This window comes from Geotrypetes seraphini, chromosome 3 (genome assembly GCF_902459505.1).
Source record: "Geotrypetes seraphini chromosome 3, aGeoSer1.1, whole genome shotgun sequence".
Taxonomy (NCBI): domain Eukaryota; kingdom Metazoa; phylum Chordata; class Amphibia; order Gymnophiona; family Dermophiidae; genus Geotrypetes; species Geotrypetes seraphini.
In genome coordinates, this window is record NC_047086.1 from 44,016,555 (window position 1) to 44,043,873 (window position 27,319).

Sequence of the window (27,319 nt, forward strand, 5' to 3'; positions counted from 1 at the left end):
ACGGCTAGCCTGGCTTCGGGTTTCAGAACTCGACGTCAATCACCAGGATCGACTAGCCAATGCACCTTGCTTGGGGGATGAGCTGTTTGGAGATTCCATGGACTCCACTACTCAAAAATTATCGGCTCATGAGACTAGATGGGACACGCTTCTTAAAACTAAGAAGCCTCCACCAACCAGGCCTTTTCGTCCACAATCAACCTACCAACGTAGATTTGTGGCTCGTCCTCTGCCTCAAGCTGCACAACAGCCTAGACGTCAGAGACAACAACGTCCAGCTGCTAGACAACCTCAACAACAGCAGCAGGTAAAACCTACACCTTCACAAAAGTCTACACAACCCTTTTGACTTGGTTCTCCAGAACATAGCCAGTCTTGTTCCTTCTTCCCAACTTCCACAGCCTATAGGAGGACGCCTTACTTATTTCATAAACCGTTGGGAACTTATCACGTCAGATCAGTGGGTCCTGAACATCATCCACCACGGCTACTCTCTCAACTTTCAGACTCTACCTCCTCCAAGTCAACCAAAAGAGTCTGCTTTGCACACTCCTCAGTCTTTCCTTCTTCTCCAGGAGGTTCAATCCCTCCTCCTCCTGAACGCCATAGAGGAGGTTCCTCTAGATCAATAGGGGCAGGGGTTCTACTCCCGTTATTTTTTAGTCCCCAAAAAAACAGGAGATCTCAGACCCATTCTAGATCTCCGCGATCTCAACAAGTATTTGGTCAAAGAAAAGTTCAAGATGCTTTCTCTGGCCACTCTTTATCCTCTTCTCAATCAAGGCGACTGGCTATGTTCCCTCGATCTCAAAGACGCATACACTCATATACCGGTAAGTCTGGCCTCCAGACAATATCTACGCTTCATGATCAATCGTTCTCATTACCAATACAAGGTGCTGCCCTTCGGTCTTGCCTCCTCTCCAAGAGTGTTCACCAAATGTCTGATTGTGGTGGCTGCCTTTCTACGATCTCACCACCTTCAGGTCTTCCCTTACCTGGACGACTGGTTAATCAAGGCCAATGCACCTCGGACTGTTCTTCTGGCCACCAACCAAACCATCAGGTTTCTTCAACTTCTGGGGTTCGAGATCAATCTACCCAAATCTCATCTCATCCCCACTCAGAGACTTCAATTCATAGGAGCTGTCTTGGACACAGTCCTCATGAGAGCGTTCCTGCCGTCCAACCGTCTTCAAACGCTTCAATCTCTATGCCAGCAGGTGCTTCCACAGCGTTCCATATCGGCAAAGCAAATGATGATTCTTTTGGGTCACATGGCGTCCACGGTTCATATCACACCCCTCGCACGTCTTCACCTGCGCACTCCTCAATGGACCCTTGCTACTCAGTGGTCCCAAGCGACGGATCCTTGCTCACGTCACATATCTGTGACGTCATCTCTTCGTCAGTCTCTACAATGGTGGTTGGTATACTCAAATCTATCCAGAGGTCTTCTGTTCCATCAACCTCCTCATCAACTAGTCATCACCACCGATGCCTCTCCTTATGCATGGGGAGCTCATTTGAACGAGTTCCAAACTCAAGGCCTTTGGACAGACCAGGAAAAGAAGCATCACATCAATTTCCTGGAACTCAGAGCGATGTTTTATGCCCTCAAGGCCTTCCAGCATCTTCTCTTTCCTCAAGTTATCCTGTTGTGCACAGACAATCAAGTTGCGATGTACTACATCAACAAACAGGGTGGGACGGGCTCTTGCCTCTTATGCCAGGAAGCCCAGAAGATCTGGACTTGGGCCATAAATCACCATCTATTCCTGAAAGCTATTTACATTCAGGGAGAGAAGAATTCCTTAGCGGACAAGCTCAGCAGAATTCTCCAGCCTCACGAGTGGACTCTCGATCCTGTAACTCTACAATCCATCTTCACTCAATGGGGCACTCCGCAGATACACCTCTTTGCAGCTCCTCACAATCACCAGCTGCCCCTTTTCTGCTCCAGACTCTACTCTCCTCACCGTCTGGCAGCGGATGCATTTCTCCTCGATTGGTCCAATCTGTTCCTGTACGCTTTCCCTCCTCTGCCTCTCATGTTGAGAACCTTGTTCAAGCTCAAGAGGGAACGAGCAACCATGATTCTGATTGCTCCGAGGTGGCCCAGGCAACATTGGTTCTCCCTTCTACTTCAACTCAGTTCCAGGGAACCTTTTCTTCTGCCACTGTATCCTTCTCTGCTTACACAGCATCAGGAAACCCTTCTACATCCCAACCTCCAGTCTCTGCACCTGACAGCTTGGTATCTCTCGGGCTGACTTCTCATGATACGCTTTTGTCTCAGCCTGTTCGTTTAATTCTGGATGCCTCCAGAAAACCGGCCACTCTTCAATGTTACCATCAGAAGTGGACACGTTTTTCTTCCTGGTGTCTTCTCCATCATCATGATCCCACTTCCCTTGCAGTGGAGACCTTGTTGGATTATCTTCTTTCTTTGTCAGACTCTGGCCTCAAGTCCACTTCAATCAGAGTCCATCTCAGTGCTATAGCGGCTTTTCATGAGCCAATCCATGGAAAACTCCTCTCAGCTCATCCCTTGGTGTCCAGGTTCATGCGGGGTCTTTTTAATGTTAAACCACCTCTTAAAGCCCCTCCTGTTATCTGGGATCTCAATGTGGTTCTCTCCGTTTTAATGAAACCTCCATTTGAACCATTAGCTACCGCTTCTTTCAAGTTTCTCACTTGGAAGGTACTTTTCCTTATTGCCCTTACCTCTGCCAGGAGGGTCAGTGAGCTTCATGCGCTAGTTGCGGACCCACCTTTTACAGTTTTCCATCACGACAAGGTGGTTCTGCGTACGCACCCAAAGTTTCTTCCTAAGGTTGTTTCTGCATTTCATCTAAACCAATCCATTGTTCTGCCTGTCTTCTTTCCGAAACCTCACTCACATTCAGGGGAACAGGCTCTGCATACTTTGGACTGTAAGAGGGCTCTAGCTTACTATTTAGATCGCACTAAGCCCCACAGATCGTCTCCCCAACTATTTCTGTCTTTTGATCTGAATAGATTGGAACGTCCTGTTTCTAAACGAACGTTGTCTAATTGGCTGGCAGCGTGCATTTCTTTCTGTTATGCTCAGACCGGACTGACACTGGAAGGTTCTGTCACGGCCCATAGAGTCCGAGCCATGGCAGCATCTGTAGCTTTCCTCCGTTCCACTCCTATTGAGGAAATCTGCAAGGCTGCTACTTGGTCCTCAGTTCATACTTTTACATCTCATTATTGTCTGGATGCTTTCTCCAGACGGGATGGACACTTCGGCCAATCTGTTTTGCAAAATTTGTTTTCCTAATGGCCAACCTTTCCACCATCCCTCTTTTTGTTAGCTTGGAGGTCACCCATCAGTCAAGAATATGCTGCCTGCTTGTCCTGGGATAAAGCACAGTTACTTACCGTAACAGGTGTTATCCAGGGACAGCAGGCAGATATTCTTGCGTCCCTCCCTCCTCCCCGGGTTGGCTTCTTAGCTGGCTTATCCTAACTGGGGACCGCGCGCCTCTGTCGGGCGGGAAGGCACTCGCGCGTGCGCGGTGCGGCCTACTGGAACTTTCTAAGTTCTTAGAGTGCAATTACTCTAAAATTGTCCGTACCGGGGCTCCGTTGGTGCCGTCACCCATCAGTCAAGAATATCTGCTTGCTGTCCCTGGATAACACCTGTTACGGTAAGTAACTGTGCTTTACAGATGGGTTATATGCCTCACTGCTAGCAGCAGGTGGAGACTGAGATCAAACTTGTATATCAGTACAGCTTCCCTTCTACTGATCCAGTCTTCCTCAGTCTCCAGTAGCAGAGTGGTAGGCTAATTTTGATTCCACTCAGCACTGTTGGATTTTTGTGTTTGGACTCCTGGTTCCCCTTTTTGTGCTGGATAGAGCTTGGACGGGTCCTGTTTGGGGATCTGTCTGACCTCAGGGATGTTAAACCTGGTGGGTCTCGTGCTGGGTCCCTCCCCCTACCTTCTTCCACCTCCCCATATTTTTCTAGGGGCCTCAGTAGGCGGCCTGGCCTCCTGGTTCGTCAGCTATCCAGCTTCAGAGCCGTGACGTCTGTTCTGATTGAAAAAAAAAAAAAAAAATCCTGTAAAACTGCCTGTTTATTTTGTGTTTTTCTCATCTAACCGGCATATTTTCTTTCAGCTAAGCATTTTCTGGCACAATGAGCACTTTTAAAGGGCAAAAGGGCTCATTGTGGTCCATACGTGAGTTACTCGGGTCCGGCCTGTGCAGGCTGGAGCAGTGGGGCACCCTCGTCGGCAGCGGTTGCGGCCCGTTTATGGTGCCTCGCGAGTCGGCTTTGGATCGTAGGGAAGCCCGGACTTCCCCCGACACCCACGTGGAGGGTTCCCCAGCCGCCGACGGTCAGGGAGAAAGGATTCCCTTACCGCTGGTCCAGCTGAGGATTCCCTTTTCGCATCGGTTGGTTGCTCGGCCTCAGCGTCAGGAAAGTCCCAGGCATTTCAGATGTGGTAGGCTGCAGGAACTCCGATTTTGGCAGTTTTGGTCCGTTTTCGGCGGTAACTTTCTCCTTCCTCTCAATTACCTCAGGTGACCTTTCCCCTGTTCTCGAGCAGGGAGTCCCTTGGGGCTGCCGGGTTCTTTCCCCCTTAATTTTTGTTAGCACTTTGAAAATCTTATGTGCTGGTGGCAGGAGGTTCTGTGTTCATGCCGGGGGGGGGGGGGGAGGAGGCGTTCCCCTCGACGTCTTCCTTGGCGTGGCCGCACAGAGCGGCGGTTTTGCCCCCCCCTACTCCTCTCTCATCCCAACACCCGAGGGTCTCTTGGGATAAGGATTTTTACCCAGAGGAGCAAGATGTTATTGATGAGGACCTAGATCCTTTGGGGAGAATTCCAGGCTCCTCTTTGGGGGTCGGATTCCGCCCGTGAGGGGTTCGAGCACCCCCCAGCTGGCGAAGATGCGTCTGTGGTGTGCATTTTTCAGCGGGACGAGCTTCATAGTTAATTCTGCAGGTCTCCTCGGTTTTGCACTTTGACGACACTGGGTCGGAGCCCCCACGTACGGTGGACCCCTTGTTTAAGGGGATCCGCTCTGCTTCCCGCTCTTTTCCTTGCATCAGGATATTCAGGATATTATGCTCGCACAGTGGCAGGTGCTGAAAGCCCCTTTTCATTTTACGCTCTTCATGGCCCGCTTGTATCCCATTTCTGGAGGGGATAGGGACACTTTGAACTCACCCGTAGTGGACGCTTTGGTCTCTGCCATCTCTAATAGGCATACTGTCCCTGTTGAAGGTGGTGCGGCCTTGAAGGACCCGGAGGAGCATAAGTTGGAGTCCCTCCTTACACAGTTTTGATGTGGCGGCTCTGTTGGTCCAGGCGGCAATGTGTGGCGGGCTAGTGGCTCAGGCGTCTTTTCATTGCGCCCAGTATGTACTTGACAGTAAATCTGAGAATTGGAACTTGCTAAAGCCAGAAATTGCCAAAATTGAATTGGGTGCTTCTTATCTCTCGGATGTCATGTATGATCTCTTGCGAGCTTCTGCCAAGTCTTTGACCTTTGGAGTGGCGGCACGCCGTACCTTGTGCTTCATGCTTCGTCGGCAGATTTGGCGCCCAAAGCTAAGTTGATGAAGTTTCCTTTTAAAGGATCTTTCTTGTTTGGTGAGGACCTGGACAGGTTGGTTCAGACTCTCACTGATTCCAAAGTGCCTTGTTTGCCGGAGGATAGGCCTAGGCTGCTGGCTTGAGATGGTGCTGTTCGTAGGCGTGGGTGTGATTTCTGCCGATTCCATGCTGATAAAGGGGCTGCCTCTTTTCCATCTACTGGGCTGTCTAGAGGCAGATTTTTTCCAGCACATACAGTCCTTTTGTGGGGCCCACCGGGGTTCAGGTAGCGCCCCTGCCGGGTCCCCTGCTGCCCATCCTGCCCAATGACTTCTTGCTGGCGCCTATCTTGGTTCCGGTGGGTGCCCGGCTGAGAGAATTTTATTCAAAGTGGGCAGACATCACGTCCGATCAGTGGGTTCTGGAAGTGATCCGGGCCAGCTCTGCTCTGGAGTTCGCCCATTTCTTGCCCGGCCGTTTTCTCACTTCTCCCTCGCAGGTGGCGTGGAAGCAGCAGGCTTTTTGCCAGACCCTTCAAAGATTATTAGATCTCCACACGGTGGTTCTGGTTCCCCTGCAGGAGAGGGGCACAGGTTGATACTCATTTTACTTTGTGGTGCTAAAGAAAGAAGGGACCTTTCGACCCATCCTGGATTTGAAGGGGGTCAATAGGGCTCTTCACGTGCCTTTCTTCCACATGGAAACTCTGTGGTCTGTGATTCTGGCGGTTCAGCCAGGGGAGTTTCTGACCTCTCTAGTTCTGACCGAGGCCTACTTGCACATTCCTCTTCGGGCCTCCCATCATCGCTTCCTGCGCTTTGCGGTCTTGAGGCAAGATCATCAGTTCTGTGCACTTCCCTTTGGTCTGGTAACGGCACCGCGGATGTTCACCAAGGTGATGGTGGTCGTCACGGTGGTGGCATTGTGAAAAGTGGGCATTCTTGTTCATCCCTACTCGGACGACTGGTTGTTTTGTACCAAGTTGTTCCAGTAGAAAATTTGGGTCATGGCTCGGGTGGTGAGGGTCCTGTTCGACACCTCCTTGGGAAGGTCTTCCTTCTGGAGGCTCGGGAAAGCAAATTGCAATCTCAGATTCGCATGCTTATGGTGTCCCGGTGTTCTCGGGCGCAGGATTTTCTCCAAGTCTTGGGGGTCAATGGCGGCCTCCCTCGATGTAGTGAGATGGTCGGGGGCCCACATGTGTCCTCTTCAGTATGCTCTTCTTCGGAGGTGGTCGCCTCAGAGGTATTTCTGGATCACCCTGTTCTGCTTCCGGGCTTAGCTTGGGGTGGTCTTCGTAGGTGGCTCCAGACTCCCCATCTTGTACAAGGGAGAGTCTGGACCAGCCGCAGTGGACGGTGCTCACGGATGCTAGTCTTTTTGGTTGGAGATCCATGTATTGGAGACCAGAGCCATCCGTCTGGCGTTGATAGCCTTCCAGTCCTTTCTTATGGGCAGGTCAGACAATGCCATGGTTGTGGCCTATGTCAATCATCAGGGGGTTACTTGGAGCAATTTGGTGGCACAGGAGGCGACTCTGCTCTTGGTTTGGGCGGAGTCACACCTTCAAGACTTATCAGCATCCCATATAGCCGGAGTGGAGAATGTTCAAGCGGACTTCCTAAGTCATCATGTGCTAGATCCCAGAGAGTGGTGTCTAAGCCAGGTGGCTTTTAAGTTGTTAGTGCAGTGTTGGGGTCCGCCCCTCATGGACCTGATGACCACAAGTGTCAATGCCAAAGTACCCTGCTTCTTCAGTCATCGCAGAGATGGTCAGGCTGAGGGCCTGGATGTTCTGGTTCAACCATGGCCAACGGAGGGGCTGTTGTATGTGTTCCCTCCGTGACCATTAGTGAGCAGAGTTCTCCGCATAATTCGCCATCCTGGTCTCGTGGTTCTGGTGGCTCCGTATTGATGTTGACGACCGTGGTACGCAGATCTGGTGAGGCATCTGGTGGCGGATCCTCTTCCTCGTCCTCTCTTGGACAACCTTCTAACTCAGGGTTCCATTTGATCCGGGTCCCTTTTGCTTACGGCTTGGCTCTTGAAAGGGGTCGCCTAGGTAAGAAGGGGTATTCAGATAAAGTGATCTCAACTCTCTTTGGGTCCCGGAGGCTTTCCATCTCTCGGGTTTATGTGAGGGTTTGGCATCTATTTGAGCACTTCCCTGCCTAACATCTTAGAGTTCTTGCAGGATGGCTTGATAGGGGACTGGCGTGGTCTTCTCTCTGAGTTCAGCTTGTGGCCTTCTCAGCCTTTCGGGGGTTAGTGACAGGTCAGCGTTTGACTGCCATTCCTGATATGATTTGCTTCTTGCTGGCGGCCAAGTTACTCAGGCCTCCCGTGTGGCCCTCTGTTCCATTTTGGGATCTCAATCTGATTCTATCAGTTCTAAGTGCGTCCTCCTTTTGAACCATTGGGTGACTGCTCTTTCAAGGACCTTAGTCTTAAAGCGGTCTTCTTGGTGGCCATTACTTCAGCTAGATGTGTTTCTGAGCTGTAGGCTTTCTCTTGTAGGTCTCCCTTCCTGGAGTTTTCTAGGGAGCGGGTTGTCTTGAAACCTGTTCTTTCCTTTCTGCCAAAATTAGTTTCTCCTTTTCATGTCAAATCAATCTGTAGTCCTCCTGGTGTTCGGTAGACAGCTGTGCAAGTTGGATGTCAGTTGGGTCCTTCGCTCTTATGTGCAAAGGACCCAGAAGCTCAGGAAATCAGATCATCTCTTTGTCCTTCTATCGGGTCCTCGTAAGGGGGATGGCGCTTCTAAGGTTACTATTGCGCGCTGGATCAAGAAGACTATTGCTTCCTCTTATCTTCTGAAGAAAATGCCTGTTCCGGAATTTCTCAAGGCTCATTCCACTAGGGGTCAGAAAGCTTCTTGAGCTGAATCTTCTCTAGTTTCTCCAGTGGATATTTGCAAGGCTGCAGTCTGGTCTTCTCTGCATTCCTTTGTCAGACACTACCGTGTAGATGTTCAAGCGCATTGGGACATGGTATTTGGTGTTCTGGTGTTGGCCCATCGGGTATTGCTTTGGTGCGTCCTATCCATTAGGAACTATACCGGTCTATCAAGCGATACATATGGATAAATTAGGTCCTTTCTGTTAGCTTGTAGACCGGTATAGTTCCCCACCCTTTCTATCTTTGTGCAGTGATTGCGGGTTTTTGCTTGCATGCAGATTTTGAATTTTTCTGCGGGTTCTAGTATTTTTCTAGGGCCGGGGAGAAGTAAGAACAGTTGCTATGGCTCAGCTGGCTTAGCTGGTGAGCTGTGGGGATGTTTTCTCAACAGGATTCAGTTCTACACATGTTCTAACAGTTGTTTACAGATGTTTGTACCGGGCAACTATAGACCTGTGAATCTCATGTCGGTCCCTGGGAAGATGGTTGAGGCACTGATCAAGGATAGCATAACCCAGCACTTAGGCACACACGACCTGATGAGAGCCAGACAATATGGATTCAGGAAGGGGAAGTCATGTATGATGAACCTACTTCAATTCTTTGAGAAAGTGAACAGACAAATTGATAATGGAGAACCGGTGGATATTGTATACTTGGATTTTCAGAAAGCGTTCAACAAGGTTCCACATGTAAGACTCCTCAGAAAACTGCAAGGCCATGGAATAGAAGGAGACATACTAAGATGGATAGGCAAATGGCTGGAGAACAGAAGGCAGAAAGTGGGCATAAATGGGAAATTCTCAGACTGGGAGACTGACTAGCGGTGTGCCTCAGGGCTCGGTACTTGGGCCCATCTTATTTAATATCTTCATAAATGACCTGGAGGATGGAACATCTAGTGAGATCATCAAGTTCGCAGATGACACAAAGCTATGCCGGGCAATCAAATCACAGAAGGACAGTGAGGAACTTCAGAGCGACTTGAGACGATTGGAGAATAGGGCAGATAAATGGCAGATGAAGTGATGCACTTAGGCAGAAAAAATAAGGAACACAAGTATAGTATGACAGGAGCAACTCTGGGGAAAACCGAACAGGAAAGGGACCTGGTGTATTAATCGATAGGACCCTGAAGCCGTCGGTGCAATGCATAGCGGCGGTGAAGAACGCAAATAGAATACTAGGCATGATAAAGAAGGGAATCACGAATAGATCGGAGAAAGTAATACTACCGCTTTATAGAGCGATGGTTAGACCACACTTGGAATATTGCGTCCAACATTGGTCTCCATACCTAAAGAAGGATTTAAAAATACTAGAGAGGGTGCAGAGACGAGCAACGAAGCTAATAAAGGGCATGGAGAACTTGGAATATGAGAAAAGACTTAAGAGACTGGGATTGTTCTCCCTTGAGAAGAGGAGACTGCGAGGGGATATGATCGAGACTTTCAAAATACTGAAAGGAATCGACCAAAATAGAGCAGGATAAAAAATTATTTACAACTAGGGTTTAAGCCCGTTACATTAACGGGTGCTAGAATATATGCCTGTCTGTCTTTCTTTATTTCTGTCTCTCTCCCTCATGCTATTTTTCTCTCTCCCTTTGTCTGTCTTTCTTTCTGTCTGTCTCTCTGGTCTCCTGTCTGTCTTTATTTCTGTCTGTCTCTCTCCCTGGCCTCCTTTGTCTGTCTGTATTTCTTTCTGTCTCTCTCCCCCCCCACTTTCCTTTGCATAAGCAGCAGCGGTATTTCCCTTCCCCTCCAGGTCCCTGTGAAGTAGTAGCAGCATTTTCCCCCACCCCCCATTCCCTTCTCTCTCCCCCCCACTTTCCTTTGCAGAAGCAGCAGTGATATTTGCCTTCCCCTCCAGATCCCTGTGAAGTAGTAGCAGCATTTTCCCACCCCCCCATTCCCTTCTCTCCCCCCCACTTTCCTTTGCAGAAGCAGCAGCTGTGTTTCCCTTCCCCTTCAGGTCCCTGTGAAGTAATAGCAGCATTTTCCCCCACCCCCCATTCCCTTCTCTCCCCCCCACTTTCTTTGCAGAAGCAGCAGTGATATTTCCCTTCCCCTCCAGGTCCCTGCTGAAGCAATTCCCTTCTCTTACCTGAGCTGTCCTGCTCTGTTCTGCCCCTCCCTGCGATCTGGCCTGCTCTGTTCGGCCCCTCCCCCTTCCCTTCCCGCGGGCTGGCCTGCTGCGGCCGAAGGTTTTTGTTTTAAGTTTTAAAAGTGCCGGCGGCGGCTCCTCTCACGCTGCTGATCCTCCTGTAAAGAGCAGCCTGCGATGGTGGCCGGCTTTAGCGAACCTCGCAGGCCGCTCTCTAGCCTCGGTAGCACATTCCCTCTGACGCACGGGAGTGTTAGAGAGAATGTGCTATCGAGTTGGAGAGCGGCCTGCGAGGTTCGCTAAAGCCGGCCACCATCGCAGGCTGCTCTTTACAGGAGGATCAGCAGCAGCAGTGGCGGCGGCGAGTGAGGGCCGAGGTGTGTTCCCTGCCGAGGACGCGGGCAGGGAGAGAGCTTGCCTGGCTTCCAGGGTGAGTGAGGGCGGGAGGAGGGGAGTGGCCAGAATGTTCCCTGCCACTGGGTTGGCTGCCACGGATCACACACCACAGCGGCAGGCAACACGAAATCCTAAGTGCGCATGTGCGCTTAGTCTTTTATTATATAGGATGTCCAATGGGACACAGACAAGAGGACATGGACTGAAGCTAAGGGGGGACAAGTTCAGGACAAATATCAGGAAGTTCTGCTTCACGCAACGAGTGGTGGACACCTGGAATGCTCTCCCAGAAGAGGTAATTGCGGAATCCACCGTTTTAGGGTTTAAGGGTAAGTTAGATGTACATCTCCTTATGAGTGGCATAAGGTGACATAAGTAAGGGTAAGCTAGATGCATATCTCTTATGAGAAGCTTAGAGTGATATGGGGACTAAAACTATGCCAGGGTACACCTGGCGGGGCCTCCGCGTGTGTGGATCGCCGGACTTGATGGATCTAGGGTCTATTCCGGAGATGGCACTTCTTATGTTTGGAGTGTATTTTACTGTTTTCCAGTTAAGAATTTTGCTAGGTTCTGCTTGGCTATTTGGCAGGCTGGATCAGTAGAGGGGAAGCTGTACTGATATCCAAGTTTGATCTCAGTCTCCACCTGCTGGTAGCAGTGAGGCATATAACCCATTCGTAAGGAACTATACCAGTCTACAAGCTAAGAGAAAGGAAATTAGCAGATGATAACCTAATTTATCCTTTTATGTAGAGTCTGTTTTATTTGAAAAATAACAATAAATCAGTACAGAAATAACACTAGAGTCTCCAATAAGCTTATTATATTAGTGGGATTGGGTTCCTTAAAACCCCACTAATATGGTGTTACAATCACAAAAGAATAGGAAAACATTCTGTCATCAAATAATGATAAAAAGACATTTTATGCAAAATGTCTAACAGTATTTTATTAAATGAACCTTCAATTTCTGCACTTTATTGTGGAAAATAACAGAAATTTAATATGCGTCGCAAATAAACACATACACTTTGATGTAGTCATCTACCATTGGCATTCCAAATACTCGAGCATTCAATGTCTTCTTGAGGTAGGATAAAGCCTATGATGCTGTTCAGTTCCTTGCAACAAGGCCTCACGCTGCACAAGGCTTTTTTCACTGAGTGGATTTTAAAGAAAAATTACAAATTACTAACAATAGCTCTGCAAGTGCTACTATTTGGGGTTTTAGGCTTTTATCATCTGGACTCTATATTGTTAACATCAGTAATAAATCTCAAAGGGAAGCCTCAGCCCCACCACTCCACTGCAAAGCCGCTTTTCAAATTGCGGGAAGTCTTACGTGGCGCCTCATCATTGGCTGTTACCTTCTTGATAGTAAACTTTTCTTTGTTCTATGTGGTGAAATTATCTAAAAAAAATTTTTTTTTGTTTTTTTTGTTGCATAATAGCATTTCCTTTAATAAATATATATAAATATAAAGTGTTAAATAGTGCATTTGTACTTAGCTTATATCACAGCCAAAACCTAGGAGTCTGACCTGACATGTTTCGCATATATTGCTGTATCAAGGGTCCCCCTACGGAATAAAGCATAAAAAGCAGGAAGCTGTGAAAAAAAACATTCATACAACACAGCTACCCACTATAATCCTTTCAATGCTTCTTATATAAATGAATAGAATGTAGCTCACCGAGGTCACTGTTGTCATCCGACTCCAAAATCTGTGAGAGAAAGATGGCCGCAGCATACTAACCGGTGTTTATATACTCCTCCCCATTCTAATTCAAAACCTCCCTCCCCCTGTTCCTATTGGTTAGATTTAGCCAATCCCCCGAAAGCCATTCTATTTCCCCATTTAACCCTCTAGGGTCCACTGTATCCAACAGGAAAATATATTGTTGTTCGCTTTGATTTAACCTCCTTTGATCTTTCCCTCCGTCTCTCCCTGTGATCTTATTAATAACTTGCCATCTGATCTCCTCCACCGTATGATTGTGTGTGATCCAGTGTTCCACTAGGGGTGTCTGCATGACTTTGTTCACAATACGTGATTTGTGTTCAGTCAGTCTAATTCTTACCCTCCTATTGGTCCGACCGACATATATCAAGTCACACGGACACATAATCACATAGATAACATCCTGCGAGTTACAGTCAGTGTCAGTTTTTGCCTTCAAAGTTACGTCTCTACCTGGCACCTTCCACGAGCTGCCCTGAATAGTGGAGGAGCACCACTGGCACTTCCCACACTGTTCATGGCAACCCCCTGTCTCCCTTATTTTCGCCCCATATTTTTGAAAATTACATTTTTGGCCCAGAGTTATACCCCTAGAGTAGGCTATCCGGGGAAAATCCTGAAGCGAGCTGTGGATCTGTACTATATACCAATGTTGTCTCATGAGGTCCACCATTAGGTTAGTCGCTTTAGAAAAAGGTAATACGCAGGTCAAAACTTCATTGTCTTATCTCACTGCATGCCTTTCGCTCCTCTAGAAGGAGTTCCCGTTGGGCAAATCTAGCTCGTAAGTAAGCTAGTCTTATGGATCTCTCCGGATAGCCTCTCTTTCTAAGTCTATTGGAAAGTAACTTAGCCTGGCTCTTATATTCTTCCACAGTGAAGCATACTCTCCGAGTCCGTAAAAACTGCCCTACCGGCAGATTAAATCGTAGTTTAAAAGGGTGAAAACTGCGGAAATGAAGTTTATTTGGACTATTTGGGGTTTTGCCAGGTACTTGTGACTTGGATTGACCTCTGTGAAGACGGAATACTGGACTAGATGGACCATTAGGCCAGTAAGGCTATTCTTATGTTCATATTTCAGTTTTATCAGCACTCTGGGATCTATACCATCCAGTTCAGGCGATTTGCTACAGTTTAATTTGTCAAATTGACCCATTACCCAGTGTTACAGAGATTTGTTTGAGTTTCTCTGATTCATCAGAATTGAATACCATTTCTGGCACTGGTGACTCCTCATCTTCTGATGGAGATGATGACTGTATCTGAATTCAAGATAGCAAGGGACAGGCATGTGGGATCTCTTTGGGAGAGGTTGAGATAGCCTATGTTGTGGATGGGCAGACTGGATGGGCTATTCGGCCCTTATCTGCTGTCATGTTTCTACAATTGAAGCAAGAATTTATTTAATCTCTCCACCACATGACCACTTCCACCCAAGCACCCCACTTCTTCAGTCATTACAGAAACGGTCAGGCTGAGGGGCTGGATGCTCTGGTTCAGCCATAGCCAATGGAGGGTCTTCTATATTTCCTCCGTAGCTGTTAGTGGGCAGAGTTCTTTTCCGCATTGTTCGGCATCCCGGCTTCGTGATCCTGGTGGCCCTGGACTGGCCCAGGCATCCGTGGAACATGGACCCGGTTCGTCATCTTGTGGTGGATCCTCTGCCTTTCTCGACCAACCTTCTGACTCAGGGCCCCATTCTATTTTTCATTCCGGGTCCCTTTTGTCTTATGGCTTGGGTCTTTAAAGGGAATGCCTAGATAAGAAAAGGTTTTCAGATAAAGTGATTTCAACCTTTTTGGAGTCCCGGAAACTTTCCACTTCTCGGGCTTATGTATGGGTTTGGCGTATATTTGAGGAGTGGTATGCTGCGCGTGGAGTGGTCTCTCTTCACGCTTCCTTGCCTAACATCTTAGAGTTCTTGCAGGATGGTCTGGACAGGGGCCTGGCTTGATCTTCTCTCAGAGTTCAGCTTGCGGCCTTGTCTGCTTTTCATGGGTTGTTACGAGGCCAGCGTCTGACTGCTATTCCTGATGTCATTCGTTTTTTGTGGGTGGCCAGATTGCTAAAGCCTCCCATGTGACCGTCTGTTCCATCTTGGGATCTTAATCTGGTCTTGTCCGTGCTAGTGTACCTACCTTTTGAGCTTTTGGGTGCCTACTCGTTGAAGGACCTTGCTCTTAAAGTGGTCTTTTTGGTGGCCATTACATCTGCTAGACGTGTTTCTGAGCTGTAGGTTTTCTCTTGTAGGTCTCCCTTCCTGGAGTTCTCTAGGGAACAGGTTGTGTTGCGGCCTGTTCCTTCCTTTCTGCCAAAAGTGATCTCGCCTTTTCATGTCAATCAGTCAGTGAAACAGTGAAAGTGTTCAAGGGAGAAATAGAGGACAGCCTCACCACAGAAGTGGATTTGGACCAGATATACTACCAGATCGACAAACTTAAAAGTGACAAATCCCCTGGACCGGATGGAATTCACCCGAGAGTATTAAAGGAACTGAAGGTAAAAATCGGAGAACTACTACAAAACCTTGCTAACCTGTCAATTAGAACTGGACAGATACCGGACGACTTTCTCAAGGGACCCTCGGCCACAAGAGGGCACCCGCTCAAACTCAGGGGCGGAAAATTTCATGGCGACACCAGAAAGTATTTCTTCACAGAGAGAGTGGTTGATCATTGGAACAAGCTTCCAGTGCAGGTGATCGAGGCAGACAGCGTGCCAGACTTTAAGAATAAATGGGATACCTATGTGGGATCCCTACGAGGGTCAAGATAAGGAAATTGGGTCATTAGGGCATAGACAGGGGGTGGGTAAGCAGAGTGGGCAGACTTGATGGGCTGTAGCCCTTTTCTGCCGTCATCTTCTATGTTTCTATGTTTCTATGACTGGAAGATAGCGAACGTCACCCCAATTTTCAAAAAAGGATCAAGAGGAGAACCGGGCAACTATAGACCGGTGAGTCTTACGTCTGTCCCTGGAAAGATGGTTGAAGCACTAATTAAAGATAGCATAGTCCGGCACTTGGATACACACGACCTGATGAGAGCCAGTCAACATGGCTTCAGGAAAGGGAAGTCATGCTTGACAAATTTACTGCAATTCTTTGAAACAGTAAACAAACAAATCGATAACGGGGAACCACTGGACATAATATACTTGGACTTCCAGAAAGCGTTCAACAAAGTTCCACACGAAAGACTTCTTAGGAAATTACAAAGCCACGGAATAGAGGGAGACATACTAAGGTGGATAGACAAATGGCTGGAAAACAGAATGCAAAGGGTGGGTATAAATGGGAAGCTCTCAGACTGGGAGAAAGTGACTAGCGGTGTGCCCCAGGGCTTGGTTCTTTGGCTCATCTTATTCAATATTTTCATCAACGACCTAGAAGAAGGAACGTCCAGTGAAATCATAAAGTTTGCAGACACGAAGTTATGTCAGGCAATCAGATCACAAAAGGACAGCGAGGAACTACAGAGAGATTTGAGCCAGTTGGAGAGATGGGCAGAGAAATGGCAGATGAAGTTTAATGTGGAAAAATGCAAGGTAATGCATTTGGGCAGAAAGAACAAGGAGCACGAGTATAGCATGTCAGGCGCAACCCTGGGTAAGAGCGAACAAGAAAAGGACCTGAGGGTACTGATAGATAGGATCCTGAAACCGTCAGCACAATGTGTGGCGGCGGCAAAGAAAACAAATAGAATGTTGAGCATGATAAAGAAGGGAATCACAAGTAGATCGGAGAGGGTCATAATGCCCTTCATAAAGCAATGGTCAGACCACACTGGTCAGTCCAACACTGGTCTCCCTACCTAAAGAAGGATATAAAACTGCTGGAGAGGGTGCAAAGGCGAGCAACGAAGCTGGTAAAAGGTATGGAGAACTTGAACTACAGAGAACGACTTAGAAAACTGGGACTGTTCTCCCTTGAGAAGAGGAGACTGCGAGGGGATCTGATTGAGACTATTAAAATAATAAAAGGAATCGACAAGATAGAGCAGGATAAAACGTTATTTACGATGTCAAATGTGACTAGGACAAGAGGTCATGGACTGAAGCTGAGGGGGGGACAAGTCCAGGACCAATGCCAGGAAGTTCTACTTCACACAGCGAGTGGTGGACACCTGGAACGCTCTCACGGTGGAGATTGTTGCGGAACCCACCATTCTAGGATTTAAGGGCAAGTTAGGTGCACATCTCCTCGACAGATGCATAGAAGGATAAGGGTGACTAAGTTTTCGCCAGGTTACACCTGGATGGGCCTCCGTGTGAGCAGATCACCGGACTTGATGGACCTAAGGTGATGGCTGTTCTTATGTTAATGTTATTCTTTTCTGTTTTCTGATATTTGAATTGTAAACAGCGTTGCTGTTCTATTTGAGAAGCGATGTTTCAAATATAGTAAACTATAAATCATTTACCTAATGCATATTCAATATGGATATCCTGATAACTTGGATAGTTATGGCGGCTGTTCCTGATGTTTGTAAATTTAAGTGTTTACAGCTAATTAGAGTTTATATTTTTTTGAAGGTGCAATAATCAGTGATGGCTTGGTACCTTTTTTGGTGAAATCAAATACGGATGTTTCTTTGACTTGGGAGTCATTAGCATAGAATAGGCCCAGAAACTGAGTGAAGGATACAAAACAAGCCAGGGCAGGGATGAGAGAGTATTTGGGAAAGTGATACTTTCAAGTGAATAAACACTTACAGTATTTTAATTTTTTTTCCATCATAGGTGTTTTATTGGTATTGGTTAAAGTTTAAAATCAGAAGTCCTAATTATAATGCTTAATTGCCATGTTTTTATTTTTCTGATATTTCTCTCTCTTATTTATAGCAAATACAGTTTTTGCAAGAAATCTGAATGGAAAGTACAGAACTGAACATCTTGTTCCAACTCCAGTATATCAACATATGAAAATGCACAAGCGAATTCTAGGCCATTTATCATCTGTGTATTGTGTAACATTTGATCGGACTGGCAGGAGAATATTCACAGTAAGTTATTTAAATTTTAACAATTACTGGTTCTCGTGTATAACATTGTAGTGCAGTGTATCTAGTGGTCCTGAACCGCAAGGGTTTTGCATCTGAACGTGCAAGTTGTTTGTAGAATGCTGTCGATCATTGTTTGAACTCTGCCTCCTTCCCAAGGAGCTGCTACTACCCCCCTCCCCTCTCAGTTTTTTTTCTGCATGCAAGTTGCTCAAAAGTGTTTCTGCTCTGTTCTGCAGTTTTATTAGTTTAGGGTATTTTTTTCTATGTTTTCGGTTGGAGGTTTGGTACCCAGCAGTTTCCACTTGTTGAGACTTCTTTCTGGGAGATTACGTAGACTCATGCTGTGGAAGTCTGCTACTAGCAGGATCAGCCCTTGAGGTCACCTGGCTAGCCATCCTGCTTTTGTATTCTTTAAAGTCAGAGGCTATTCCCTGCATACCTTCTCACATCTCTGGTTTATCAGGAGCTTGAGCACAGGCTGTTTGGCTCCTTCCTAGCTTGGCCAGGATTAATAGTAGGCTGGCTGTCCCTCCCCCTTTACGGCATGAGATTTTCTGGGGATTGAGGCTCAATTTGACTGGCAGCCTGAAGATCAAGTTTGTCCAGCAAACCTGTGAGGAAGAGTTCTTTTCCATTTATCCCAGCTGCATTCTTAAGCTGAAGCATAAGGCACAATGAGTAAGGCTATTATAGCCTATGGGCAGAATTGAGGGGAGAGGGGTTTCCAAAACTGAAATTTAAAGGTTTCTGCAACTAGAGCCAAGGTCTCCCATCTCTAAATCCCTTTTCCTGCAATTTTTGTACTTCAGGAAAGTCCCTCACGAGCTGTTTTTGGCACGATACTACTGGCAGTGGCCATCTTAGATTTTAAACAATCTTTTTTTCTAAAGCCTCCATCTGCCTCAAAACCCTTCAATTTTACTTAAACTCAATAGGGATGGACACCTCAGGCTTTCCTATTCCTTTATCATGTCAGGTTTGCACCGGCTGAGGAGTGTCCATGTCTTGAGTCCTCCAGGGCTGGGGATCCACAGGAGGTGCATTCTCAGGGGAAGAGACCCTTTCCATAGCCCTCTGAAGGTACATTGGCCAAGTGCAGGGGATCCCTACCAGGGTTCTTGAGACCCCCAATACAAGGCTTCACCCCAGATTTTGTGAACCTTATGTGGAATGCCTATTTGAACTGCCAAGGGTCTTCATTGTCTGCGTTCAGCGAGACGGAAGCTTTGGTGCAGGTGATCTCCTCACAGCATGCACTACGACCATATGAGTATTGCTGGACCAGGAGGTTCAGTATAACATAGACATGAAGGATGGAAAGTCCTATTCAATGCTACTATTTTCCTAGGATGCAGTTATTATCCCAGGACAAGCAGGCAGCATATTCTCACCGATGGGGACAGGATGGAGATATTTGTCCCCATGTCATGCTTCCATCGCCTGCCTTCTGCTTTAAGATCAGCCTGAATTTGGAGAATTGTCTCTCAGATGAACTGAGAATATAGAAAAAAAAAGGAAAACACTCAAGAATTTAAAATCTGGTTTATTAAGTCTCTGCTTGATAGTAGGGACATGCAAGTAGCTTCAAGCTCTATATAAGATTAATACTGGTTGCACACAGTTTTTGTATCTGTTTTGATCAGTTACTTTAATCTTATAATGTTAATAGATATGTTTGTTATAGAACAGAATTGTAGGGTCCAGGATTTTTGTCCCGTTTCCTTCCTTCCAATTATGTCTGTCATTACAGTTCTACTTGATTGCTTTTGTATAAACTGAGGAGACAGGAGCAGCTCCCTAGGAAGGAGGCAGAGTTCAAAAGATGATTGACAACGTTCTACAAGCAACTTGTGGGTTCAGTTGCAAAACCCTAGAGTTCAAGACCACTATACAAATCTACAAAAAAGAAGATTATTGAGGTAAGAACCTAATCTTTCTGTAAGGTTAGATTTTTATTTCAAATCGTAATTATTATTCGTTGTTGTTTCCCATATGCTTTGCATCTTTGCAAGTATTCTGTATCTTAGCATTGAATACGTTACAAAAAATTTCAATAAAAATTTTGAACTAAAAAAGAAAATGTGTCTTGAAATAAATTGAGGTCTGAGAGGATTATTTGCCCAAGGAGTTGCTAAATAACCAAGTGTACTAATTTTCAGAGTTAATTTCAGAGACTTGATATCCTGCCTATCATAAAAAAGTCTAAGCTACTTATAGTCTAAATCAGGGGTGTCCAACCTGCGGCCCAAGGGCCGCATGCGGCCCCGTGAAGTATTTGTGTGGCCCCGGTTGAGGGCGATACTGTGTTTTCCTCTGCTGCCCCCGTGTGTTTACCATTTTGCCGGCTCCCTCTGTCTTGCTGCAGTGTTTGCGTTTTTTTGTGCGGCCCCAGAAACATTTTTTTTGGCCAATGTGGCCCAGGGAAGCCAAAAGGTTGGACACCCCTGGTCTAAATCTTGGGGGGAGATTCTAGTCTAGACATGATCATCTAGTCAGAGAGGCTTCAAACTGAGAGTTGCATAACAGTTTAGCACATGAAAATTACAGTTTCTTAAACACAATCGGTAGGCCTCTCTGTCTTCATGATGATCTTGTTCTTCTATTCATAAAGCATTCAGCTCAACACAAGACTGTGTTTCGTCACAGTTTGATTTCCTGGTAGACAGTGTGTTTCCTGCTTGTCAGCTGATGCCGGCTTGTGCCGAACCCTGGGTCCCTGCTCAAGTCATGCTTAGTTTACTGGTGAAGTTGTGATGTTGGTGAGCCTTGCAAACACAGCTCCTGAAGATGCCAGGTGGTGAAACATAGTCTTGTGTTGAGCTGAATGCTTTATGAATTGAAGCACAAGACCTTCATGAGGACATAGAGGCCTGCCGATTGTGTTTAAGAAGCTGTGATTTTCATGTTTGAAGCCTCTCCGACTAGATGATCATGGACTAATGAACTCATGAACTAAACAAGATCCAGTTTTGGGTAAAAGTAATCACAATGACTGTAGTATGTGTGTGAAAGTTAGGAAGTGAGTGTAAGTGATGGGGATTAGGTTCACTGACTAAAGTATTCTGATATTTATTAATACATTAAGTATTGGTAAATTGTAAAAGTACCGTAATGAAATGAACTGTGGGAGATAAGATTAAAATTGAATTGATTCAGATAATACTTGTTTGTATTAAATATTTAATAGCTGGTTTTAAGAATTTGAGTTATCCAATAAGCAACTATTTAACTAACTGGAAAAAAAAACCCAAGCTTAGGCTTTAGGTTAATGCATATTGTAACCAGACAGTGGTCCGACCGGTACTCCACAGCAATTTGTTCAGTTCCTTACCAAAATGGGACCGAAGCTAGCTACTCTAATCCAGCCTGGGCATTCCCGTGAGGTTTAACCTCTTTCTATGCTTCAGTCTGAGTCATTACACTCTATGCAGGGAGCAGAGTCTCTGCGAGTGTCTGGTCTGGCATCTAAGCACGTGAAGCAAGGATCAGATTCTTTGCTAGTGCCTCGGCAGGAATCCTCACACTCCATACAAGGAGTAGAGTCTTTGGGAGTGCATCGAGGTTCCTCCATTAAGCCTCTGGAGCTTTGATCTACAGCCTCCAGTCCTATCCATTCTTTGGTGGCATCGACTGCTTCCGTCTCCGGAGCAAAGTCTCCTCGATCTTCGAGATCTGCTTCCAAGCACAGTTCTCACCGACGATCGAGGCCTTCATCGAGGTATCCTCCAAGGCATAGTCCTTCTTCTAAGGAGTGTCCTTCCTCAACTAAGCCTTGATCTATACCTACTTCTACTAGAGTGACGATTCCTCATTCGAGGTCTCCACTTCCACTCCTCGAGGACTCTGCGGCTTCCATAGCTTCCAAGTCTCCCTATTCTTTTGAGGCCTTTTTTCCAACCGAAGCTTCATCTTCGACCCAGGCTGCCTCACGACTTGAGTCCTTCTCGAGGCAAAGAATTACTGGATCAGGTATCTTTCTCCTCTTTTCTTCATCAGATGGCTGTGGACTTGGACCTTCACCTGGATGCTGGTTCCAAATACTCTAAGGAGTATGTTGACATCATGCATCTTCCTCTAGGGCAAGACAAATGATGGGGTGTATCCGCAGAGGTTTCGTCAGCAGGAGACCTGAAGTTATGATGCCGTTGTACAGAGCCATGGTGAGGCCTCACTTGAAGTACTGTGTTCAGTTTTGGAGACCACCCTACCGAAAGGACGTGCTGAGGATCGAGTCGGTTCAGCGAACGGCCACCAGGATGGTCTTGGGGCTCAAGGATCTCACGTATGAAGAAATACTAAAAAAATTGCGGCCGTACTCACTTGAGGAAAGAAGAGAACGGGGAGATATGATTGAAACATATAAGTACATCACAGGACGCGTCGAGTCAGAGGATGATATCTTCTGGCTCATGGGACCCTCGACCACAAGAGGGCATCCGCTGAAAATCAGGGGAGGGAAGTTTCATGGCGACTCCAGGAAGTACTTCTTCACCGAAAGAGTAGTGGATCATTGGAACAGACTCCCACTCCAGGTGATAAAGGCCAACAGCGTGACGGATTTTAAGAAAAAAATGGGATACTCAGGTGGGATCTTTAAGGGAGTAAATTCAGGGGAGGGGATACTTGGAATGGGCAGACTTGGTGGGCTATAGCCCTTTTCTGCTGCTTTTTTCTATGTTTCTATGTTTCTAACCTCCGGCAGTCACTTAAGCTTCCTCTTCACAAGCTTTTGTCTCAAACTTTTACCAGATGTCTGGAGACTCCTTATGTAATTCCAGCTGTTCCAGGAAAATTGGACTCCAGATATAAAACTCTCCATTGTAAAGGATTTGAGAATTCACAGTTATCTCATCAATCCCTAGTTGTGGAGTCTTCTTTAAAAAGATCCCATCCTTCTAAGGTTTATGCTAAAGTTCCTCCTGGAAGAGAAGGGAAAACTATGGACAAATTTGGACGTCGCATCTATCAAAATGCCATGATGTCCTCTAAAGTCCTCAATTACAATTTCCATTTTGTCACCTATTTTGAGTTCCTTATTGCTCTTTTGCCTAAATTTCTTACCTATTTAAACATTCAAAAGCACTTTGAATTTCAGGAAGTCGTCGCTTCTCTATCACAACTCAGATTACATCTACTTCAGTCGTCTTATGATGCCTTTGAGTTGTCTGCCCGGGCGGCTGCTTGTTCTGTAGCAATGCGTTGCCTTGCCTGGCTTCGTACTATTGACATGGATCCTAATCTTCAGGATCACTTGGCTAATATTCCTTGTGAAGGCAATGACCTCTTCGATGAATCTGTCGAGGCAGCCACCAAGAAATTTTCTGAACATGAAAAATCCTTTGCTTCTATTGTCAGACCCAAGCCAAAGCCAGCTCCTGCCAAGCCTACACGTCCTCCCATTTACCAGAGGCGTTTTGCTTCGAGGACGGCTCCTTACACTCGCCCTCCTCCTAAGAAACAGCAGCTTCAGAAGCAACAAAAATCTCAACCTTCTGTTGCACTTAAGGCTTCACAGCCTTTTTGACTGTTTAAAACAGAGCATTACCTCCACTGTTCTGTCTCTGACTTCTCCATCATTTTTACCACGATCCATCATTTTATCATTTTGGACGATAATTATATCCGATCTCTGGGTGCTGTCCATCATCCGGGAAGGATACTCTTTTCATTTCACTGATTCCACCAGAGCTTCCTCCAAGAGAGTATCCTTCCAGTCCATCCCAGACCGCCCTTCTTCAGGAAGCTCAAGCTCTGCTTCGTCTCCATGCCATCGAACCAGTTCCTTTGGACCAGCAGAACAGAGGGTTTTACTCTCGTTACTTCCTTGATCCGAAGAAGATGGGCAATCTGCAGCCCATTATAGATCTCGGGGCACTCAACAAATTTTTAGTCAAAGAAAAATTTTGAATGTTGTCCCTGTCATCTCTTTATCCCCTTCTAGAGCAGAACGACTGGTTATGCTCTCTGGATCTCAAGGAGGCCTTCACTCATATTCCCATTCATCCGGCCTCCTGTCAATATCTCAGTTTTTTGGTGGGGAATCTGCATTTTCAATATAGAGTGCTACCCTTTGGCCTCGCTTCCTCTCCCAGAGTGTTCACCAAGTGCCTGGTAGTGGTAGTAGCAGCTTTAAGGAATCATGGTCTTCAGGTATTTCCCCACCTCGACGACTGGCTCATCAAAGATTCCACATATCAGGGGTTATTGTAGCGACCCAACAGACTACGTGGTTCCTACAAAGTTTGGGTTTTGAAATCAACTTTCCAAAACCCAGCTTCAACCCTCACAAAATCTACAATTCATCGGAGCTGTTCTGGATACTATCCAACTCAGAGAATTCCTTCCACAACAACATCTGGATGCTCTCCTTCAACTCTGTCATACAGTGTCTTTCCACTCTTCCATCTCAGCGAGACACATGATGGTACTACTAGTCACATGGTCTCCACAGTACACGTAACTCTTTTTGCTGGACTTCATCTCAGAATTCCTCAGTGGACCCTGGCTTCTCAATGGACGCAGGTTTGCGACCCACTTTCTCAACACATAACAGTCACTCCTTCTTTGAAGCAGTCTCTCCGTTGGTGGATGCTCTCTTCCAATCTCTCCAGAGGCTTGCTGTTTCAAACGCCCCCTCATCAGAAGGTCCTCACAACAGATTCCTCGACCTACGCTTGGGGCGCTCATCTCGATGAGTGTGGGTCTCCGTACACAAGGCCACTGGACCAGTATGGATCGTCAATGTCACATCAATCTGTTGGAACTCAGAGCAATTTTCAAGGCTCTCAATGGTTTTCAGCATCTTCTTCACGACCAAGTACTCCTCATTCAGACGGACAACCAAGTCGCCATGTATTATGGCAACAAACGGGGAGGGGCGGGATCTGCCTCCCTTTGCCAAGAAGTTCTGAAGGTTTGGGACTGGGCAATCCGCCACAACACCTTCCTCAAAACTGTCTACATCCAAGGGGCATAAAATTGCTTGGCGGACAACTTGAGTTGTCTGCAACCTCACAAATGGACTCTCCATTCCTCGCCTCTTTATCACATTTTTTCACAGTGGAGAACGCCTCAGGTAGACCTCTTTGCAGGTCCCCACAACTACAAACTGCCTCAGTTCTGCTCCAGGATATACTGTCCTCATCGCCTTGAGGCAGATGCTTTTCTTCAGGAATGGACGAATCTCTTCCTCTATGCATTCCCTCCATTCCCTCTCATACTCAAGACTGTGATCAAGTTGAAGAACGATCATGCCACCATGATTCTGTTGCTCCTTGGTGGCCAAGACAACCTTGGTACTCCTTTCTACTTCAACTCAGCAGCAGGGAGCCATACCTTCTACCAGTTTTTCCTTCTCTGCTTACACAGAGTCAGGGATCTCTGCTTCATCCCAACCTGCAGTCTTTACACCTGATAGCTTGGTACCTTGCAACATGACTCCTCTTCAGTTTTCTCAACCTGTCAGAGACATTTTAGAGGCTGCTAGGAAACCTACCACTAGATAATGCTATCACCAAAAATGGACTAGGTTTTCTAAGTGGTGTTTTTCTCATAAGAAAGAAGCCTCAACATTCCTCCTTATCTTCTGTTTTGGATTACCTTTTGCACTTATCCACTTCTGGCCTCAAGTCTACATCGATCCGAGTCCATCTCAGTGCAATTGCAGCTTTCCATCAGCCTATTGAAGGGAAACCCTTCTCTGCTCATCCGATGGTTTCCAGATTCATGAAAGGACTTTTCAATGTCAAACCTCCTCTCAAACCGCCTCCTGTGGTTTGGGACCTCAATGTTGTTCTTGCTCAATTGATGAAGCCTCCATTTGAACCAATGTCTACGGCTCATCTGAAGTATCTCATTTGGAAAGTGGTGTTTCTCATTGCCCTCACTTCTGCTCGAAGAGTCAGTGAGCTGTAAGCTTTAGTTGCTGATCCACCTTTCACCGTGTTCCATTATGACAAGGTGGTCCTCCGTACTCATCCTAAATTCCTCCCTAAAGTGGTTTCAGAATTTCATCTCAACCAATCCATTGTTCTTCCAATGTTCTTTCCAAAGCCTCATTCTCATCCTGGAGAATCAGCTCTTCATACTCTGGACTGTAAATGTGCTTTGACCTTCTATTTGGAACACACTAAACCACACAGAACAGCTCCTCAACTTTTTGTCTTCTTCGATCCAAACAAGTTGGGACAAACGATCTCTAAGCGTACCATCTCCAACTGGATAGCTACTTGTATTTCATTCTGCTATTCCCAGGCTAGATTACCCCTACACAGTTGAGTCACAGCCCATAAAGTCAAAGCAATGGCAGCTTCAGTAGCTTTCCTCAGATCTACATCTATTGAGGAGATTTGCAAGGCTGCTACTTGGTCCTCGGTTCATACTTTCACTTCTCACTATTGTCTGGTTGTTTTCTCCAGACGGAATGGCCAGTTTGGCCATACAGTATTACAAAATTTATTTTCCTAAATTGCCAACACTTACACCATCCCATTCTGGCTAGCTTGGAGGTCACCCATATGTGAGAATAGGCTGCCTGGTTGTCCTGGGATAAAGCACAGTTACTTACTGTAACAGGTGTTATCCAGGGACAGCAGGCAGCTAGTCTCACAACCCACCCACCTCTCCTGGTTGACTTCTCTGCTAGCTATCTGAATTGAGGAGACGCGCCCTATACTGGGCGGGAAGGCAATCGCGCATGCGCGGTGCGGTCGACTCAAAACTTTTAGTTTCTACAAGCAAGTCTGCTTGTGAGGCTTCCGCATCCGGGCTCTGTTGATGACATCACCTATATGTGAGAATAGCTGCCTGCTGTCCCTGGATAACACCTGTTATGGTAAGTAACTGTGTTTTTCCTACTGGCCATACCTCTCTTTGCAATCTAGCATCCTTCTAGCTTTTGCCGTCACCTTTTCAACCTGTTTGGCCACCTTAAGATCATCATATACAATCATACCCAAGTCCCGCTCTTCTGTCGTGCACATAAGTTCTTCACCCTCTAAATTGTACCGTTCTCTTGGGTTTTTGCAGCCCAAATGTATGACCTTGCATTTCTTAGCATTAAATTTTAGCTGCCAAATTTCAGATCATTCTTCAGGCTTCATGAGGTCTTTCTTCATTTTATTCCCACCATCCGACATGTCTACTTTATTGCAGATTTTGGTATCATCCGCAAAAAGACAAATCTTACCCGCCAACCCTTCAGCAATATAGTGTATAAAAATGTTAAAAGAACAGGGCCAAGAACAGAACCTTGAGGTACACCACTGGTAACATCCCTTTCCTCAGAGCGATCTCCATTGATCACTACCCTCTGTCGCCTTCCACTCAACCAGTTCTTGACCCAGCCTGTCACTTTGGGACCCATCCCGAGGGCACCCAGTGTTCCACACAGACATCTAATAAATAAACAGTCAAAGACTTTGCTAAAATCTAAATACACCACAACTAGCATACATCTATCCAAGAAATTGATCAGATTTATCTTACAAGATCTATTTCTAGTGGCTCCAGTCCTGTAATCCACAGGATTCCAGAAATTTGGCCATTCTCTGTTTTTAAAGTGTTTCCATTTATTTGCTTACCACAGAAGTC

General features: G+C 46.4%; 1 protein-coding gene across 8 annotated transcripts in view; it reads left to right on the forward strand.

The window, feature by feature from the left end:
* Positions 1 to 27,319, forward strand: part of PHIP (pleckstrin homology domain interacting protein) — a 603,903-nt gene that overhangs the window by 68,687 nt on the left and 507,897 nt on the right. For all 8 annotated transcript variants that reach the window (XR_004538753.1, XM_033937026.1, XM_033937025.1 and 5 more), the window contains exon 6: positions 17,568 to 17,728. Coding sequence is in view for 7 of the 8 variants with exons in the window: in XM_033937026.1 (XP_033792917.1) it covers positions 17,568 to 17,728 (161 nt within the window). In the remaining variant the exon portion in view is untranslated. The remainder of the gene's footprint in view (positions 1 to 17,567; positions 17,729 to 27,319) is intronic.